General features: G+C 39.6%; 1 protein-coding gene across 2 annotated transcripts in view; it reads right to left on the bottom strand.

Annotated features, from left to right (window-relative positions):
• mllt3 (MLLT3 super elongation complex subunit) overlaps positions 1 to 19,890 on the bottom strand; it is a 71,939-nt gene that overhangs the window by 14,682 nt on the left and 37,367 nt on the right. For both annotated transcript variants that reach the window (XM_028474665.1, XM_028474666.1), the window contains 3 exons: positions 19,250 to 19,375; positions 12,457 to 13,026; positions 275 to 344 (listed from right to left, as the gene is read on the bottom strand). In XM_028474665.1, coding sequence (XP_028330466.1) covers positions 275 to 344; positions 12,457 to 13,026; positions 19,250 to 19,375 — 766 coding nt within the window. The remainder of the gene's footprint in view (positions 1 to 274; positions 345 to 12,456; positions 13,027 to 19,249; positions 19,376 to 19,890) is intronic.

Below are 19,890 nucleotides of genomic sequence, written 5' to 3'. Positions count from 1 at the left end.
AAACACGGCACATGGTCTGGAGAGAACTACTTTAAACTCATTCCAAAATAACACACTTTTCCTATTTATTCTACATCTGCTTCCTCCTTAAGACCTCCTTCACTCACTCACTCACTCACTCACATTGTCTTAACAAAAAACAACCTCATTGTTGTGATCATGTCACAAGTGTAATCCCTGTAGGCTCATTAATCCCGTGACTCACTACAATCTGAAGAAACAAACAGGACATTGTCAAAAGGGGTGTGTGTGTGTGTGTGTCTGTGTGTTTTACCTTGCCGTTTGAAAGGGGTCGAAGCAAAGCTAGAGTTGGAACTGGTACTGCCTGGACTGGGTTGCTCCGACTTGTAAAAATAAGAGAAAATCAATGCTTGGGTTGGCAAATTAAAATTCAATTCACCTTTCGTTGTCAGTGTCGGAACGGGATAAACAAAACTTTGTGCACAATGACAAATTAATACCAATAATAGATAACATATTTTGAGAAATAAATGAATAATAAATTAAATAAGTACAAATAAAAAAAATAGAAAATAAAACAGCAAAGTATTCAGAAAAAATAGTTAAAAATTTAACATTTTAATTTTACAGTAATAAACAACAGCTATAGATTACTGTAACAAATAGAGTTATACATTCTTTCATCCTCATCTATGGTCATGAACTTTGGGTCATGACCAAAAGAACAAGATCGTGGGTACAAGCGGCCGAAGTGCGTTTTCTCCGTAGGGTGGCTGTGCCCTCGTTTAGAGATAGGGTGAGAAGCTCAGTCATCCGGGAGGGGCTCGGAGTAGAGCAGCTGCTCCTCCACATTGAGAAAAGCCAGATGAGGTGGCTCAGGCACCTAATTAGGATGCCCCCCGGACACCTCCTTGATGAGGTGTTCAGGGCATGTTCCTCTGGAACGAGACCCAGAGGAAGACTCAGGGAGGCCTCAGGATCCCCCAGGAAAAGCTGGATAAAGTGGCCAGGGAGAGGGAAGTCTGGGCTTCCAGGATGCAGAGAAGCGGCAGAAAATTGATGAATGGATGGATCCTTTCACCACCATCCAACATCAGTGAGAAAGTCCTTAATATTTTGCCCCCTTACTTTTCTTGCAGCGAAATAATCAACGACATTTGAAGACACCTGTCTGCTGACCTTATGGTTTATACTAATGATGGCAGGTCCTGTGATGTGGTGTTTGATGCTAGCTATACTGAGTGCTTTCATGGACAATCCCTCTCATCCACCAGATTGTGGGAGCTTTGAGCAGCTCCTTCAGCAGCAGACTGAAACATCCAGCCTGCAGGACAGAGCGCTACCACAGATCAATCATCCAAATATCAATAAGACTCCTTAATAGCTTCATGACAATCACTTGTACTTTATTAATAATAAAGATATACTCTCTGTTTTTCATTTACGCAGTGCAATTTTCTGTACAGTTCCATATACTGTACATAGTAGATTACTTTTTATTGTGGTAATAGTGTAATTATTTTTATCTAAATTGTATTACTGTACAGGGCGACCGTGGCTCAGATAGTAGAGGGTCGTCTTCTGATCGAGAGGTTGGGGTTCGATCCCAGTACCTGACTATCTGTCGAAGTGTCCTTGGGCAAGACACTGAACCTTAAGCTGCTCCCAGTGGTTGACTAGCGCCTTGCATGGTGGTCCTGTCCCATTGGTGTGTGGATGTGAGAGTGATTGGGTGAATGAGCTGATATGTAAAGCGCTTTGAGACTGCTTCAGTGTGGTGATAAAGCGCTATATAAAATCAAGTCCATTTACCATACTCATTTGGCCATAATTAACAGCTCTACTTAAGCTCCCACTATATGAATACATACTTCAGATGGGCACTCTGCTAGTGCATTTAAATCAAAATAAACAGACTCAAGTTGTGTGTTCAGTTAACTAAAATTCTAAAAACTTAATCGAAATAAGTGCAAATTTTTCGTTTGCCAATTGGTTCCACATGCTTTGACACTACACTATAGTGTAACAGCTATACAATTATAATGGACATTACATAAAGAATAACAATTAGTGAAATGGTTCTTCTCATTGCCACATATAGTAGGAGATCAACAATCCTCCAGATTGGATGGCTTGTAAATTATCAACATTTCATGGAGGGTTCCACTCCTGCAGCCTCACCCACCAACTGACTATCTTCAACTTTCTCTTTTCCACCAGATACTTTCAAAATTGAGGAAAACCCTGGCAAACAGAAGAATACAGTATATTTGCTTTGTACTGCCCCCTAATTAAATGGAGAATACATTTTTGTCTTCAATTGTTAAATTCATCAGTCCTATTTAATTGCAAAAAAGCAAAGTAACAACAGCAATACTGTAACAACACACCTGTTGACCGAATAAAACTGGACCGTTTTAAACGGCACAACTAATTCTCATCGCAGACTGTATTGTTGCATTCCTAGTGCGCGCCGCCGCTCTCGCCCCTCACACACACAGACAGTGCCCCACATCATAGCCTGCGATAACTCCTTCTACAATATCTCCATGTATCGCGTGCTGCGATACATCATTCCTTGATTTGCATTGGCAGAAGATACTGGGCATTTTAATCTATAAAAATATCCAAGCTGTAACAAAAATGTTTTTCCATGGCCCCCAATCATTTTAAAAATGCCCCCACTTTAGACTACGGGGGCCAAAATTGTCCCAATAATATTTTCCTAATTTCAATCCCTGGTCTGGTACATTTGAAGCATCCTTAGCAACAGGATAAAGCAGTAAGTATGTACATTGAAACGAAACAAACAATAGATTGTATACATAACCGAATGCCTACTATGAAAGTTAAGGGTACTTCACAAGCTCTCTTAATATATAACAATTTCCAGTGAAAATGTGAATTTAACAAATGTCCACCATGTTTTTCCTTTCTCAAACGGGATGACAAGGTGGTCACCTGACTTGAAGTATGCCCCATAGAAAACACTGGGCAAATGATGTGTTTCTACACTTTCAGAGGCGTTATGCATAGGATGTCTACGCATTGCACAGTGAACAAGCGTAGTTCATTAGACGCTTTGCAGTGAGACTGGGTTGATAAAATCCAAACTAATCAAGTAATGTGACATATTTTCAGGTCCATGTTCATTTTACAACTATCAACATCTTACGTTTGTCATGACCTTGATGAAAAGCTTGGTTTTAGATCAGAGAAAAAATTCTGTGTCCACATGCAAAGTACTTAAAACTAGGGCTGTCACTTCAACACGTTAATTGCAATTAATTAATTACAGGAAAAAATGAGGCACAAAAAAAATTCACGACGTTAATAAAACATTTTTTTGCACCCTAAACAGCATGGAACCTCTCTCGCTGCACAAGTTCCCGGTATACCCATAATACTGATGCACGCGCCACAACTATAGAACCTGAGGAGAAGTCTTTGTGCTTCGTGCACATGAATTTTAGTTTAAAAAACACACCGGATGAAAAACAAAAGCCCAGTTGTGTGCAAATTGTGCAAGAAAGAGTTTGGACCAGAGCTCTACCTCCTCCAGCAGAGCTCTCCCACCTCAATGCTAACTATGTAGCAGCCAGCACAGCCAACGGTCCTTCGGACACTACACTTGTTTGAGCAGACAAAGTGGCTATGCTGGGTGAGATGACAGGGTTCAGAGCTAAAATGATTTGTATATTCTATAATTTAGAGATTGATAAAAGTACACATCAATATTCCCCTTAATGGTCTAAACCCTAGGTTCCCAAAGTGGGGTATGGGTACCCCCAGGGGTATGCAAACTGTGAATAGAAATTTTAAAAACATTGATTAATGTACCCACGTTTTTACTTTACACAATGTATAAATCATACATAAAGTATGTATGGCGCCAACAATATCCAAGCAATAAGTGACTTATCAGTCGCTACAGGATTTGCTCTTTCAAATTTCATTAATTTTGTGAGCAATTTGTATTTAATTTTGGGAAATTGGGTAAAATAATTACAGGAAAATTAACTTTTTTTGATGGGAAAATTGCGATTCTCCAAATATTGTGGAATATACATTGAGTTTGTGTATTTAGGTATCTGAGATATCCTAGTTGATTTATCTACAACTGAATTATTTGGTAATCTGTACAATAATTAATGTTTTTTCTGTCTTTTTAGCTTCCTCCTGCAAGCCAAATTTGATGGTCTAAAGGGCCAGATTTGTGCTGTAGGGCTACGTTGTATATGACATTACATTATTATGTTTTTAATTGTGCAGGAGTAGGGGCTACATAGCTTCAGGTTAAATGTCTGAAGGGGTATGGGACTATGAAAAGTTTGGGAACCACTGGTCTAAACTAAAGGTGGCAGCAGCCCTGGGGACTAGTCTCACATACAGAGGATCGGAAATGATTCAAGTCTGTTTAAAAAAATTAATTACTTTATAAAGCCACTTTATTTTATATCAATCTTTTGATCTGCCACAATAATGTCTACCTATGAAAGCAAGGGACGTCTGTGTGGATGTGTGTGTGTGTGTGTGTGTGTGGAGCAAATATCTCCCAGACGCGGAGTGAGTTCGGCCTGAAACTCGGTCAATGGGTTCAAAATATCCTGAGTGTGTGTATCTGTTATTTTGGAGTCATTTGGTCATTTCAAAATGTTTATTTTAATTTTATTTCACTTCTGGACGGCCCCGAAATGAAACCTATTCAACTTTTGACCTCAGGGTGTGAGGGGGCGCTAGCGCCCCATCTATATCTATTTCAATGCACAGCTCCTCACACGAGCAAGAGTGACGTATGCAGCCAGAGCCAATCGCTGCGCACACAGCCAAACAGACACGGATTGTAAACACGAGTGAGAGACAAGAAGATAGTTTTTGTTTTTTTTTACCGGAGAGGGGAGAGGAGCATCTGAGCAGCCGTGCTTGCACTGATATACTAGCTCTGAAGTCTCACTTATTGGGCCTGATGTTAGTCACTGATGTTCGTGTGTGTGAGCCACTGCCGACTCCACTTCCTCCTGTGCCATGCTATCGTTAGCGTCTCAAACACGGGAGCTTTCTGAAAAGATCATTTGAAACCGTCAGCCACTGGTGAGTCTTTTGCAGACACGTTTCCCATTGTTTAAACCATATAACTGCTGTTCAATAACACGCTGCTTCACTAGAGTCGATATTGACCTCAACCTGTTCAATACTCCATCTGGAAAACTGTGGATTGTGTGTCGTGCCGTGCATTGAAGCTAAGCTCTGACCGCTCGGTTCAAAGGTAAAAAAAATATTTTTGTTTTTTTTTTAAAAAAAAAAAAAAAAAAAAAAAAAAAGGCAGCCGAATAGTAGATAATACTTTAGTTTACTCACTCATGTGCTTTACGTTTTGTTTTGCGCAGTTTTGTTATTTTGCTGATTGGCGCTACAATGTCTATGGAGTGTAATTATAAGCGTCTCAAACATGTCAAGTAACACACACACGGTATAAATATACTAAAAAAGTAAAATTAAACACAAAAAAAGACAACTGAAAGAATAAAAAATACACATGACACCAAAAAAACATACATTACAGAAAAATACAACAAAAATATGAAAATGACTCAAATACACAAAACTAAATATTTATACAAAAAATACACAAAATGACAACAGAAAGATACACAAATACACATATTGACTCCAAAGAAAAATACACGAAATGACAACAAAAATATGAAAATGACTCAAAATACACTAAACTAAATACTTACACAAAAAATACACTAAAATGACAACAGAAATGCATAAAACTACACCAGAAAACAAACTAAAATACACAAAATTACTCCAGAATCACACTACAATGGCAACAAAAAACAATAATTATACAAAAAATTCACAAAAAGACAACAGAAACAACAAAAATATGAAAATGGCTCAAAATACATAAAACTAAATATTTATACTAAAAATACATAAAACTAAATATTTACACAAAAAATACACAAAATGACTCCTGAATCACACTACAATGGCAACAAAACAATAATTATACAAAAAATGCACAAAAACACAACAGAAAGATACAAAAATACACATGTCCCCAAAAAACACATTACAGAAAAATACACCAAACAAAAAAATATAAAAGTGATGATGAAGTTATGCACATGTCCCATAGAATTAAACCAGGAAAATTGGACCCGCAAATATACCCCTTATGCTCCCACATGAATGCATACTTCAGACGGGCACTGTACTCGTAAATTTAATACCTCAAGTTTAGGGTGTTTCGCAGCAATTTTTAGGTGAGATTAAAAAAGTGAGATTAATTAGATAAATTAGTTAGAGCATAGTTAATTAATCACTATTTTTTCATCTATTGACAGCACTACTTATGGTTTTACTCCTGAAAAAGTAGAAACAACCAACCTTCTTTCCATGTCATCACCCACTCTGCATTTCTTCCTCTACTGCCTCCTGCCTGTTCAGCGAGGAACATTGAGATCAAACAAGTGGCCACACTAGAAATGACAACAGAGATCTGTGCAGACCAGCACAAGGCCAAAAGGGCTGCTAGCTGGAGAATAATCAAACACCTGGCAGTTGTCACTTCACATTTTCTTTCAGCTCTAACACTCAAACCCCCAGAGTTCCTTCGAGAGAAAACTTAAAAGCCTTCCCATGCAGCACTGAGAACATGGCTGGACCTCCTTGTGTTGGATAAAATCCCCCATGTTTCAACAAGCTGCCTTGAAATAAAATAACTAAAAGGAGGCCAGATTTTTTAACAAGCATTACAACTTCATGCTTAGTGCCGTTGATTGACCCTAGTCCAACTTTCAACATTTTAGTAAAAGTATTTTATTTTCACGTATTTTGTTGTAAAATACAAGAGTGACTGTCCTCTAAGGGTCATTGGACCCTTAGAGGATGTGCATCACTGTCACTGTTGGCCCTGTGCCTCCTGAAAACCTTAGTAGGCAGGACCTGTACTTCCTTCAATCCCTAGTTTTCAATGAGCATTGATTGACAGTTCCATGTGAATGGTAATCTGCTGTGGTTATGTTTTTGACTCTGTGCTTCTATATATAGCAGAATCTGGACTAATCACAGGGTTCATCCAGTTATGTGTGTATGTACAGACCCATTGTGGGTCAACTATGTGACCATCTACATAGGAACAATTTAGACCTGACCTTTCAGTCTGGCTTAAGAAACCATTATAGAGACTGCATTGGTAAAAGTAACCAATGATATCCTTTTAGCTTCAGATGAATAGTAGGTCTCAATTTTGGTCCTCTTAGATCCTCATCTCCCACTTCCAACCCCCGCCATTACATCAACCACACCCTCATTACATCTACACATACAATAGTCCTCCAACAGGGGCTACAGGAAATAAAGAAACATTGTTTGCAATCAGAGCCAAAAACCTTAAAAAAACAAAAAAAATGAAATTCAGTGCACATATGAAATTTTGTCTCATAAGGGCATTGTATTGTCTGTAAATATGTACATATATCTGTATCCTTTATTTATTTTTTTTTTACATCATTTAATTATATGTTTCTATTTATATATAGCTTCTGTTATTGTAATGCTTATTTATCTTCATTGCACTATTTTTCGGGTGTCTTTTGGGTTTTTCTGTGTTGCCTTCTATTATCTTTTTTTTACTGCACTTTATCTGATGTGAGCTGTCATGACAGTAAATTTCCCCACTGAGGGATAAATTAAGCTATATATCTATAATGCAAGCGATATATTTCATAAATAAATCAAAACAAATAAACTAAATTAAACTACATACCGGCATAACAAACAAATGAGTGCAGTAGTCAAATATTCAGGTAATAATGAAACGTTGTTTGCAATCTGTGCCAAAAAGCTTGAGAAAACCAAAAAGGAAATAATTTTCTTAAGTCAGCTATTGAACGTTTGTTTATCGTTCCACTCCATGTGAAGTACATGCTGGTGTTTGTTCCGGTCGCATATCTATATAATTTAATGTTCTTTTAATTTCTGCTACATTTTGAGGCTTCTCATTATTACTTTCTTTGTGTGTAGGCATTTTGTTTAGTTTTAATCATCTTTATTGACAATGAAGAAAGGCATAGCCATGTCTATGCATTCAGCGCTCTCTGGTGATCGCAGAGTCTATCTGTGTCTGTATCCACATAGGCACGGATGCAGACACGGAAGCAGCTTCTGTATTCACGCCTGTATCCACAGCTTTTGCGTCTGTGCATACAGGTGCAAATACAGAAGCAGCTCCGAGCGTGTCTTCCAGGGCCTCCAGCAGGGCAAATTCAGACTTTACCCTGGGCATGAGGCTCCTTCCTCAGTCTCTGAGGAACCGGGGCTTACCCCAGTTCCATTTACAGTACCAACTGTGGTACATACACACGTAGAAAAAAAAAAAGAAAGAAAAACAAGTAGTTTCAAATAAAGTAAAAAAATAAATAACAAAATAATATAAAATGTACTTACACTTAAAACAATATAAAATAATAATAATAACAATAAGGTTGAATAAATCAACTAGGTAACTTAACTGCCAGCAGCCTCTCAACACACAGTTGTGAACCTGTTAGCTAACATTACAAACAGCATTAGTTAATGCTTATGCACATTTAATTTAGAACTACATTTATAAAGACAGGTTAATATAACATGAGTTTGAGCTGTTTAGACGTCTGGTCTTGTTTACCCACATATTTGTAAGGAGAGGTCTTTATTATAACTAGGTATGCACTGAAATGACAATTCTTGCCTGAAACCGAAAATCAGTAAACCCAGGCCGAAAACCGAAACAAATGTATGGCATTTATTAGTACAGTTGCATTTATGGCTCTGAATGTTACTAACCTTGCTAAAATTGAAGCATTACAATTGCATAGATGAACTATTAGTGTAGTGTCAGTACCTGACTATGTGTCGAAGTGTCCTTGGGCAAGACACTGAACCCAAAGTTGCTCCCAGTGGTCGACTAGCGCCTTGCATGGCAGTCCTGTCCCACTGGTGTGTGAATGTGAGAGTGAATGGGTGAATGAGCTGATATGTAAAGCGCTTTGAGACTGCTTCAGTGTGGTGATAAAGCGCTATATAAAATCAAGTCCATTTACCATTTTTATCATTTATTTATCACTGACATTCCAACAATGCACAATATAATCTAAAATAAAACACTAAATATGTTTACTTTTACCCATTCAATAATAATGTAAAGGTCTATAACTGACTGGGCTGCTGAAAGAGTCAAACTAAATCAGTCGTGGAGTGCAGAGAATCTTTGTGAAATGTACACTGACAGATAAGATGAATTCATGCTGCTGATGCGTCGTCTCGATTTTTTGGAGCCATGCGTCAGGCTTAATTCTGACAGAAACATAAATGGTACTTGAGAGAGTGTAACAAAGGTTACGTACGTAACAAAGGTTCAATAAATCCCAGATGACCACAAGAGGCAGTGCTTTAGCACTAGATATCTACGTCTCATGTACGCACTGGTCAAGCACCTATACAAACAAAGTCACCTGTGACCCCCGAGTGACCCCTGAAGTCTATAAGTTCCGGTGTCACCGGTGGATCTTTTCCTCAGGAATCTTCTCATGAAACCACTGTGATTCCAGGTGACTGAACACTCTGACGAATTAACTTTCTTTCTATTTCATTCCTACTGACCGCCAGAGGCGGTTGCTTTAGCACTGGATGAAGCAAAGTCAACAGTGTCATGAGAAAACCAGACACCCACCTCACACACTGGATGCTGAGGGATTGATGGCCAAGACCGCTCCCAGAGGATGAGGCGTAGCCTTTAGAATCTGGTAAAGGTGCTAGTTAAGGTCCACAAGGCTGCAGCGCAAACCGCCTCTAAGGGTAATCCCTTCAGAGATGCCCATGAGGTAGATGCACTCCTCATTGAGTGACATCTCACCCTGGATGGTGGAGGGAGAGCACTGGTCATGTAGGCATGTGTAATGGCATCCACCACCCATTGGGATAATCTCTTTTTGGACAGGGCCCCGCCTTGTCTAGGGCCACCGTAGCAGACAAAAAGCTGCTTGCATCATCATATGCTCGATGTAGCGTTAATGTATGTCTCCAGGGCCCGAACTGGGCACAGATGTTTTGACCCCCCTTTTGACGTTGTTTCAAAGCGTGCAAACCTGATCGGCTGGTTAACGTACGTGGGTGACAACAGCTTTGAGATAAAAGCCACATTCGGCTACAACATGACCCCGACCCCCTCAGGGTGCCACCTCATGCATGTGTCTTCCACTGACAGGGCATGTAGCTCACCAACCCGCTTAGCAGAGACAATGGCTAGGAGAAATGCTGTTTTGACAGCCTTGTGTCAAGGGTTCGAAAGGATATTGACGGCAGCAGCCACACACCGAGTGAACACCCGGAGAGAGAGGGACAGTCCAAAGGGCAATACTTTGAACAGTGGTACCCCAAGAAGGCAAATTGCAGAAACTGCCTGTGGTATAGTGCAATGGGAAGATGGAAATAGGCATCCTGGAGGTCCACCAGCATGAACCACTCCCCTTCGGTGATTGCACACAGGACCTCTCTTGCGGTGAGCAAGTAAAATGGCAGGACTTTTAGGAACCTGTTGAGTCCCCTAAAGTCCAATCAATCAATCAATCAATCAATCAATCTTTATTTGTATAGCGCCAAATCATAACCAATGGTATCTCAAGGCACTTTACAGTAGAGCAGTCTTAAGGACGGACTCTTCATTTTATGGATACACACATATGCATATATACGTATATACACATACATATGTATCCCACACCCAACATGAATTCATCATGGCGGCAAGGAAAACCTTCTGTTAAGCAGCAGGAACCTTGTGTGGATCCCATTCCTATGATGAACAGCCATCCACGTTATGCTGTGTTGGGTGTGTGCAGAGAAAAGGGTGGAGACAGAGCCGCTGAGTCTCTCTAACTCCACACTGAGGATCCCACGGACCTGCAAGACAAAAGCCAGAAGGAGTACAGGAGCAAACACACAAGGGAGTAAGCAGACATAGAGGGAGTGTTTGAAAGAGGAATGGGACCCTCTCCGGTCCCTCTCTAACCTAAATGACCTCTCTCTTAACGCCCTCTCCAACCTCTCTCCAACCGAGCATGCCAGACCCCCCCCCCGGCAGTCTATGCCTATTGCATCTTAATTATGAGCTATGAGCTGGTTCCTAACTAAAAGCTTTATCAAAGAGGAATGTTTTGAGCCTAACCTTAAAGGTAGAGAGGGTGTCTGCCCCCCGAACCGTGGTTGGTAGATGGTTCCAGAGAAGTGGGGCCTGATAACTGAAAGCTCTTCCTCCTATACTACTTTTAGAGATGAATGGAACAACGAGTAGTCCAGCATTTTGAGAGCGTAGTGTTCTGGGGGGATTGTATGGCACTACAAGCTCCTTGAGATAGACTGGTGCCTGTCCATTTAGGGCTTTATAAGTGAGAAGAAGAATCTTGAATTCTATTCTATATTTTATGGGAAGCCAATGCAGAGAGGCTAATACAGGAGTAATGTGATCTCTTCTCCTAGTTTTAGTCAGTACACGTGCTGCAGCATTTTGAACCAGCTGAAGTGTCTTAAGCGACTTGCTCGGGCAGCCTGCTAAAAGAGAATTACAATAATCCAGTCTAGAGGTAACAAAAGCATGGACTAGTTTTTCGGCGTCGCCCTGAGACAGGATAGATCTGATTTTAGCAATGTTACGGAGATGAAAGAAGGCAGTTCTTGAAGTTTGTTTTATGTGAGAGTTGAAGGATAAGTCCTGATCAAATTGAACCCCAAGGTTTCTAACAGTTGTGCTTTGTGCCAGAGTAATGCCATCTAGGGCAGTTAGGCTAGCATAGGTTTCTCTAAGGTGTCGCGGGCCCAGTACAATGACCTCAGTCTTGTCTGAGTTGAGAAGAAGAAAATTTTGGTCCATCCAGGCCCTAATGTCCAATACTGGTCAAAGGCTGCTGTTCTTCTTTGGGACCAGAAAATAATTTGAGTAAAACCCCCCTGGTCACAGCAGGGAGTCAACGGGCTCGATGGCACCCTTGGCCAGGAGAGTGGACAACTCCTAGCTCAGAGCCAGGGCTTTTGCCGAGTGGTGGATGATGACCATCCTGACTCAGCCAGTAAGTGAGGGCCGGCGTCGAAACTACAAGGTGTACCCCTGAGTGAGAGTAGGCATCCGGCGTGCATGCAGCCAAGTAGCTGAGCTGCCGCCAAGAAAATCAGCCGACGACCGCCCTCATGTAGTCAGCACCTGCAGCCCCAGCCCTACAGGGCACGGGGAAAATTTTTGGTGAATCACTAGTTTTTTTCCTTCTCTGAATGATTTTTGTAGCTCAAGGCTCAAGCCACATTAAGCTACAAAACCTAAATTGTGAGTCCAACCCTTAATTAACTTTGTTGTTGTTAGGTTCTTCATTCACTGCACATCCTATTCAATTTTTCTTTTCAACAAAAGGGCCCCAGTGATCCCAGAAGTACCAAAAGTGTTTTACTTACATCTGATTTGGCTGACTGATCCTCCCCATCGGAATCATTTGAGGTTCTAAGCTGCTGAATTGGTGGAAGCATTGAGCTCTTCTGTAGTTCTGCCTCTTCACTGTCCTGTCGCAGTTTACTGGGTCGCATCTGTGTTCTGTCTTTGCAGAGCTTCCTACCCAAATGATGAGTGTCAGACCCCGAGGTTGCCTTCCTTAATGAATCTCCATACATTTTTTTACGTTTAAGTGTCAAATGATCACTTATGTCTGAAGTGGATGAACGCTTGTTTGAGCCCTGGATTACTCCCTCAGTTCGAATGTCTTTGGAAAAGGTCTTGGGTTCTTTGAAACCCAACTTGGGGCTGATATCTTTTACTGGTTGATTCTCTTTGGGTTTCCTAGAAGTTTCTTTAGTTGCTTTACTGGTTTCCCAGCCACAGTCTCTGAAGGCACTTTCGGACTCTTTCGGGTTTTTTGGGGGTTTCTCTTTGTGGTCGTTGAGAGGTTTATGAAGTTTGCTGTGGCTGCTGTTTTTGATGCTGGTGGTTACAGGGTTAAGATGGGTTATTCCAGTTCCTTTGGAACCATCCTGGGGATATAACCAAAAGGAAAATGATTTGATTTAATACTTAATGACAATCAACATCATTATACATACAATATTATTGTGAAAATACATACAATATTATTGTGAATAAGACAGTAGAAGTATTGCTCAGTTAAGCAGAGTTATTCTGACACTAATTGTATTCTCTCTACAGGCTAATGTCTGAGCAGCAAAAACAAGCTGACTCCTGGCTATGCCTTCTCAATTTCAAATGGTGTCAGTGAACACTTACAGCTTATGATTTCTTGTTATTAGCCAAAACCCCAATAACAAGGAGTTGTTGTAAGGAACATGTAGAGTCCATGAGAATTACATATCTGAGCACTTAAAAAAGGTTAAGCTAGCACAACCTTGACAGCCATCACAATAACAAAGCATATGTGGCTAATCTCGAAAACAACCTGCTTTAGAATACCGTATTTTTTGTAAGGTTTTTTTTTGGCATAATTTGGTAAAAAATCCATAATTATCTTTGAGCATATTGTAATCCAGAGTGTTCTGAGTGGACAGTGAATCTAATCTCCTTCTCCTGGCCCTGTAAAGTTTATAATTCCAGGAGCATAACGCTCCTGGAATCTGGATGTCAGCTAATCAGCGGTCTTCCTACAAACAGGTGTGCTCTATGAGCTGTTTTGGGCGTTTCTATTGGCTGCTCGACTGAAGTCAGGCACATTACGGTACCATCGGTAGTAAACGTGCATTTGCGGACGTTCCAGGAGAAGTCCCCATAACAGTGTTAGCAAAATTTTTCCACTAATCAAGTGGAAAAAAGATGACTGAGGTGAAGAAGCAACAGAATAAAGTTAAAAACACTGAGGAGAAACGGATTGCTTTCGCTTTGAGTCCTCACGGACCACTGTGACTGTGCAGGATCCGCTGTGCACACACTGGCTTCAGAGGGAGAGCGAGAACAATCATTTTACAGTCTGAATGCGGCTCCTGGTCAGTCAGCTGGCATCACAGTCCCCTCTGTGTGTGCTTGTGGCGGGGATGAGCTGACAGCAGCAGCCACTGCTCGGGACAGCAACTACAGAATAATACGTACATTAATGTCAAGAGTCTCTAAAACACTAGAAAAATCTCCACTAACACAAGATAATGTCCATACATTTGTCACTAGTCTAGTTTATTGAGAAAAAGTCACAAAAACATTTCACAAAATGGGTAAGGGAGGTTGAGTTTCAGTTTCAAAACGGAGAGGAGAGAGGATTCTACAAACCGCAGCTTTAAAGACACTAGTTTTCCATTCAACTACTCAGATACTAAAGAGTCAGTGGTGGTGAAGATGCGGAGGTAAGTTACTGGATGTGTGTCTTGATAGATAAAGATCATGTCTGTGTTGTGTGCTTCAGTTAACATCTGCAACATGAAGTGATGTAAGTTATTGTGGTGTGTATATCACGTGTAGGCTTTAAAACAATTTCTCACCCCGGACATATCGAAAAGGCCACTCCTCAAAAATGTTTTAAAATAATAAAAATACTACACCAAGCTCAAATGTATCTACCAATATGGAGATGAAATTTGACATGACGCTGACATGACTTTTAGACTGGTCATGGTCTCATTCTGTCCTTGGACTTGCAGTTCAGAATAGGCTACATAAAAACAAAAAGGAGTGGTTATTTGATTTTCATTTAAAAAATCTAAAATTCTTTTTTCAGGATCGCGGTGCACAATCAATGTAAGGTTTGCTTTTTGACCTTCAACATTCACGGAAATAAAAAAATCTCATAACATAACAGACATATGAGTAAAGTAGTGAAATATATAATAAAAGTAAAGCAAGTCCATTTGTGACTTTCTGCTTGAGAAAGTCTAGTAGATCCAGGAATTCTTTTGCAGTTTTACATTGAGTGTCATTAATGTGGAATTTAAAATCGCCAGAGCAGAACAGAAGTTTAAATGGAGCAGAGTTGGTGTCAGAAGGTCAAGAAAATCACTGAAAAAAAAAGGGTTTGGTTTTGGGGGGTGATAGATTAAAGCAGTAACTAGGGGAGTGAGACCTGAAGCCTGGGCCTGGTCTGGTAGTGGTTGGTTGGAGCTCTCACTGCTACTGCCGCTGCTGGTTGGTTGGTTTATTTTTAACTGCACATTGGTAATTTTAACGTTTTATGCATTTGGTATTAATGGTGGAAGCAGATTGAAAAGCAATTAAAAAGATTAAAAAAACAAAGATTAAAACGTGAAATAAGAGTATTAAGAGGGAAACTGGGCTCTGGGATCATGGCCCAAGGAAAGAGGCAGACCTGGGAGCGCATTGCCAACAAAGCAATGTGTTCTTCCCTCTCTGTGTGCGCACAAACAAGTGTGAGAAGCACTGCTACATGCTACAATCAAAGCAAGGACTGAAATTGCAGCACATAAGCAAAGTTCCTCTCAAACACAAGGCTATGGCTGCTGAAATTGCTTACTTTGATATTAATAATTGTATGAATGTTTTAGAATTATATATGCTCATTTATTGAACTGTTCAGGGGTGGATAGGCTAAGTTCACACTGCAAGGCTTAATGCCCAATTCCAATTTTTTGCTCTGATCCAATTTTTTGTTTGTCTGTTCACATTAACATTATATCAGATTCCATTGTAAACGGTTTGCAGTTCCGAAATGACTGGCATGCGCATTGTCATGTTTCTCTCAAAGTTTTTGTGCAGTGGAGCAGGAGAATGAATGAGCAGGTGCAGAGGAGGATGATGAAAAAGAAAAAGAGAGCCAAATAATGTTTTGGCGATTTGCTTTTAAACACAGACCATATTAGAACATTCAAGCCAAAATAGACAGGTTCGACAAACATTAGGTATTTATATCCATTCCCGACCCGAAACCGACAATTGAAACCTTTTTTTTCTTCATACAAATTACATATTTACGCTTGTTTTAGTGGTAAGACTACTTTTATTAACAAACAACTGTTAATGTCAACAGAACAGATCAGCGCACTGGGTAACAAGCGTATGTCAAATACAAACAAGCGGGTTATGAGACAGTGGATCTAGTTACATAATTCATGTATCCAATATAAGAATAATCCATGTTCTTGTGCAGAAAATTGTGTCAAAAGTGGATGCTCCAAGCCTGTCTCTCTCTGCTCCAGAGGACAGCGTGCAGCTGCTGCACTCACTGCTGCACTCACTGCTGCACTCACTGCTACATCTGTTACTTATGTAATGACGTCAACGTATCAAACGCGCATCAAATTCACCTTGGCGCATTGAAAAAAATCTGATCTGTATCTGATTCAGGACCACGTTTGAAAGTGGCAAGTCAGGGTGTGCTGTGTGATTTTGTAATAACCATACATTATTATTTTGGGCCCTATAAAATCCATGTTAATCCATGAAAACGGAATCCATTGTTGAACATGGAAAAGGACAGAATCGGCATGAAACGCTGTCACTGTGAGGCAAGGAACATTTTTTTTAATACGGAAATGTTTCCAGGTGCACCGCCCTAAACAACCCCAAACACTGTCTAAACTGCCCAAAAACTATGCAAATCATCACTGACTCCTAAATACAGAGCCACCAGTGCCCGTTTAACTTTACTGTGCCTGTGAAGCTCCGTCCATTTCGTCAGCATCACCGGCTTAGTGTTTGAACATCTCATCAGAGCTACAGAGAATCTGTGGATAAAGTTGTGCTGTTGTTGTGGACGAGACCATCGAGTCTGAAACATCGTAGGTTAATGATTACTTCTGATATTGTAAAATATTCTGACCCCTATTTGTGAAATAACTGATGCATCCTTGTGTCCATTTATTTGCGTGTAATCATTACAGTCTGGAATTATGTCATCAGGATTATTTAAATTAACCATTGATCCCTGAGGGGAATTTGCAAATAGGTGACATTAATGCTGTTCTCATACATCTTTATGTGACATAAATAATTAAAAAGGAGCAGTCAGAATAATCCATGTCAATACAACTTATATCTACCTTTTCATTGTATTTTACTTTATTGTTGACATACATTTTTGTTTAATTATGGGTTTTTTACATATTAGTATTTATTTTGTTTCCTCACAAGAGTTAAAAAAATTATCAACATTTCTAAAAAAAAAACTGAATGAAAAAATTGATGTAGAAAACATGGAATTTGGGAAAAAATAAAACGGTATTTGGAAAAAAATGAAACCGATTTTATAGGGCCCTAAAATTTGGAATATACAACTACACAAAATAAGAATTTTTTAATTTACTACTTTGTATGCACTCATTTCATAATACAGATGCAAACTCTATACCTAAGTTTTCATATGTATATATATATATATATATATATATAGTTAATAATTATTACATGAGTAATACAGTTGTCTTTGTCACATTTTATTTGGCATTAGTAAATAATTATGCACACTTACAGATATTGTACATGATATGAGTGCTAACACGTGTTATAAAGGCTTTTTTGCACAATAGGTGTGCCTTCAGTTTTTCACTTGTCTTTTGGTGTACCTTGGGCACAAAAAGTTTGGGAACCACTGCTGTAGACTGACTGAGCACACTTCTATTATGTTACTACTCTGTGTAAAAAAAGTACACGGATCCCTTATAAAGTCAACCACAAACATTATCACTCAGTTTTAGCCTTAGACAATATGGGTACAGGTGTTTGTTTTTTTTTTAATTACTAAATGTGTGACAAAAAAGGAAATATCATAAAACAAGTAGAAAGACCTATATCTAAAATTTAAAAAAAAAGAGCAAAGCTTTGAGTTAAGGTTAACGGTCTGAGGTTGTCTGTCCCTATGTCTCACCTTTAGCCCTCATGAGTATTTAACCAATGCAGTAAAGCCATTAACTAGTCTAGACATTGGGTGTGCTACAACTCTGCCCAGCCACCTTTAAAACCATTTGTTTGTGTTCTGATGGTGGCCCGGGGTCTCAGGATGTAAAGATGTTAGCGCATTCTATACTTCAACATGCCCTGTCTGCAGTAAAATTTCAGACAGACAAAGAAGACTGAAGAGAGCTTTAGTGCTTTGGAAGTGACTCAGACTGCCGGCCTCATTGCACAGATCAGTGAAGTGAATCTTTCAACAAATGCTTTAGCACAGTGACACTGGCTGGGTAATCTCAGGACCAGTTTTATTGTGGTGGAGAAAGGGTTTTAGGCAGATCTTGCATTTGTGATGTATTGCATTAACCATTCTTGAGACAAATGCAGTTTCTTTAGTAGTCACTGTCACAGCCAAAATCCCAAAGTCTTTCTTGTGGTTGAGTCTAACACTGACCTAAACTAAGGTCTGAGGCCTGCAGTTCTTTAGATGTTGTTCTGGGATCATTTGTGACCATTTGATAAGTTGTCATTGCACTAATAATAGTAATATTGGTTGGTCGATCACTTTTTAGAAGGTTCACCACTGTTCACAGTTTTCTCCATTTGTGGATAATGGCTCCAGAGTCCAGACGTGATTGGCTGTACTCCCAAAGCCTTGGAAATGGTTTTGTTGCCTATTCTAAACTGATAGATTTGAATCACTTTGTTCTTAAACTTATTTGGATCCTGTTTCTTTTTAAAATCTTGTCGCCTACTTCAATGTGTCTGACAGTTTTTCTTGACAGTGATTTATTGATTCAACAATCCTAACAGTAATCAAGCCTGAGTGTGGCCAGTGAAACTGTACTCAGATTTCTGAAGTTAAATACAGTTAACAATGGGGGGGCAATTACATTTTCACATCAGGTCAGATGGGTCTACTTTGATCTCTTGACATGTTTCAACTGTCAACTGCCGGTCTTCTTCAAAGACATCTGCTTATTGCTTTGAAGTGTCTTTGACTTCTGCATAATTGCAGCAAGTTCTTAGTGTGTTCTTTTTGTATGATGTGATATTACGCATATTATTATTTAGTTGACTAAAAGCTAGTTAACTAGTTAAAATTCTGCTGACTAAAACTAGACTACATCTGAAATACTGTAGTCCTGGTGACAAAATTTCATCTAAAACTAAGTTGCATTTTAGTCAAAATAGTAAAAACTTCAGCTTGACTCATTCATAGCAATAAGTAGTTTGTTGATATCAACCTTCAGAGCTATGAAGAATTCTGCGAGGCGGTACCTTTTGGATATTCATCCAAACCTGTGAGGGATCAATGCACTGAGTGACAGAGTAAAACCTTTCTGAGTGTGGCCAGGCTTTGAGAAGAAGCGGAATGAGCCATTTGGCTTAAGTTTAGGGATCACAACAAACACTAACCTTAGATCCTTGGATGTCTTTGCTTCTCTTTGGCTCAGAGGAGAGTGTCAGTGTCCTGCTAGAAAGCGTTGGCAGCTTTATATGCTGGCCAAACAGCGAAGTAGAGTCTTCCTGCATCACCATTACCTGGCAGAGGAAGAGCAACACAGAACATTACTTTCTGTAATGACTGCATGTGAAAAAGCTGTGAAATGTCCCAAAATATCAGTATTTTGTTTTTGTTTTTTGTTTAAACAAGATTGACAAGCAAGTTGAAAATATTGCAGAGGCACTGCATTGCACATTTGCATAATAATTCAAGCTTCTGTCCAGTCTTGCGGAAGAAACCTCTCATTTAAATTGGGTGTTTCAGGCTAGTTGTGTAGATGTCCCGCGGCAGACAGCGGTTTAGCGTGGAGAGGCTTTTCATCCCATATTTTTATGGTTTCGACTCTTGACTCACATCAGGAAAAAAAGTGTTCAAAAAATCTTTATTTTGGACCTTGTTGTGGTTCAAAACAAATGTGTTTACCAATGACACTTTATTGTTGGCACAATTGGCACATTAATTTGCTGTCGTTTAACTCCAACCAGAAGATAGTGTTGTGCTCAGTGTTGGTTAAGTTAACAGGTTCAGGGTAAATTTGTTACATAGGGCATTT

The sequence above is a fragment of the Gouania willdenowi genome, chromosome 18 (genome assembly GCF_900634775.1).
Source record: "Gouania willdenowi chromosome 18, fGouWil2.1, whole genome shotgun sequence".
Classification (NCBI taxonomy): domain Eukaryota; kingdom Metazoa; phylum Chordata; class Actinopteri; order Blenniiformes; family Gobiesocidae; genus Gouania; species Gouania willdenowi.
Note: the sequence above shows the minus strand (reverse complement) of the source record. Positions and strands in the feature narration are given on the sequence as shown.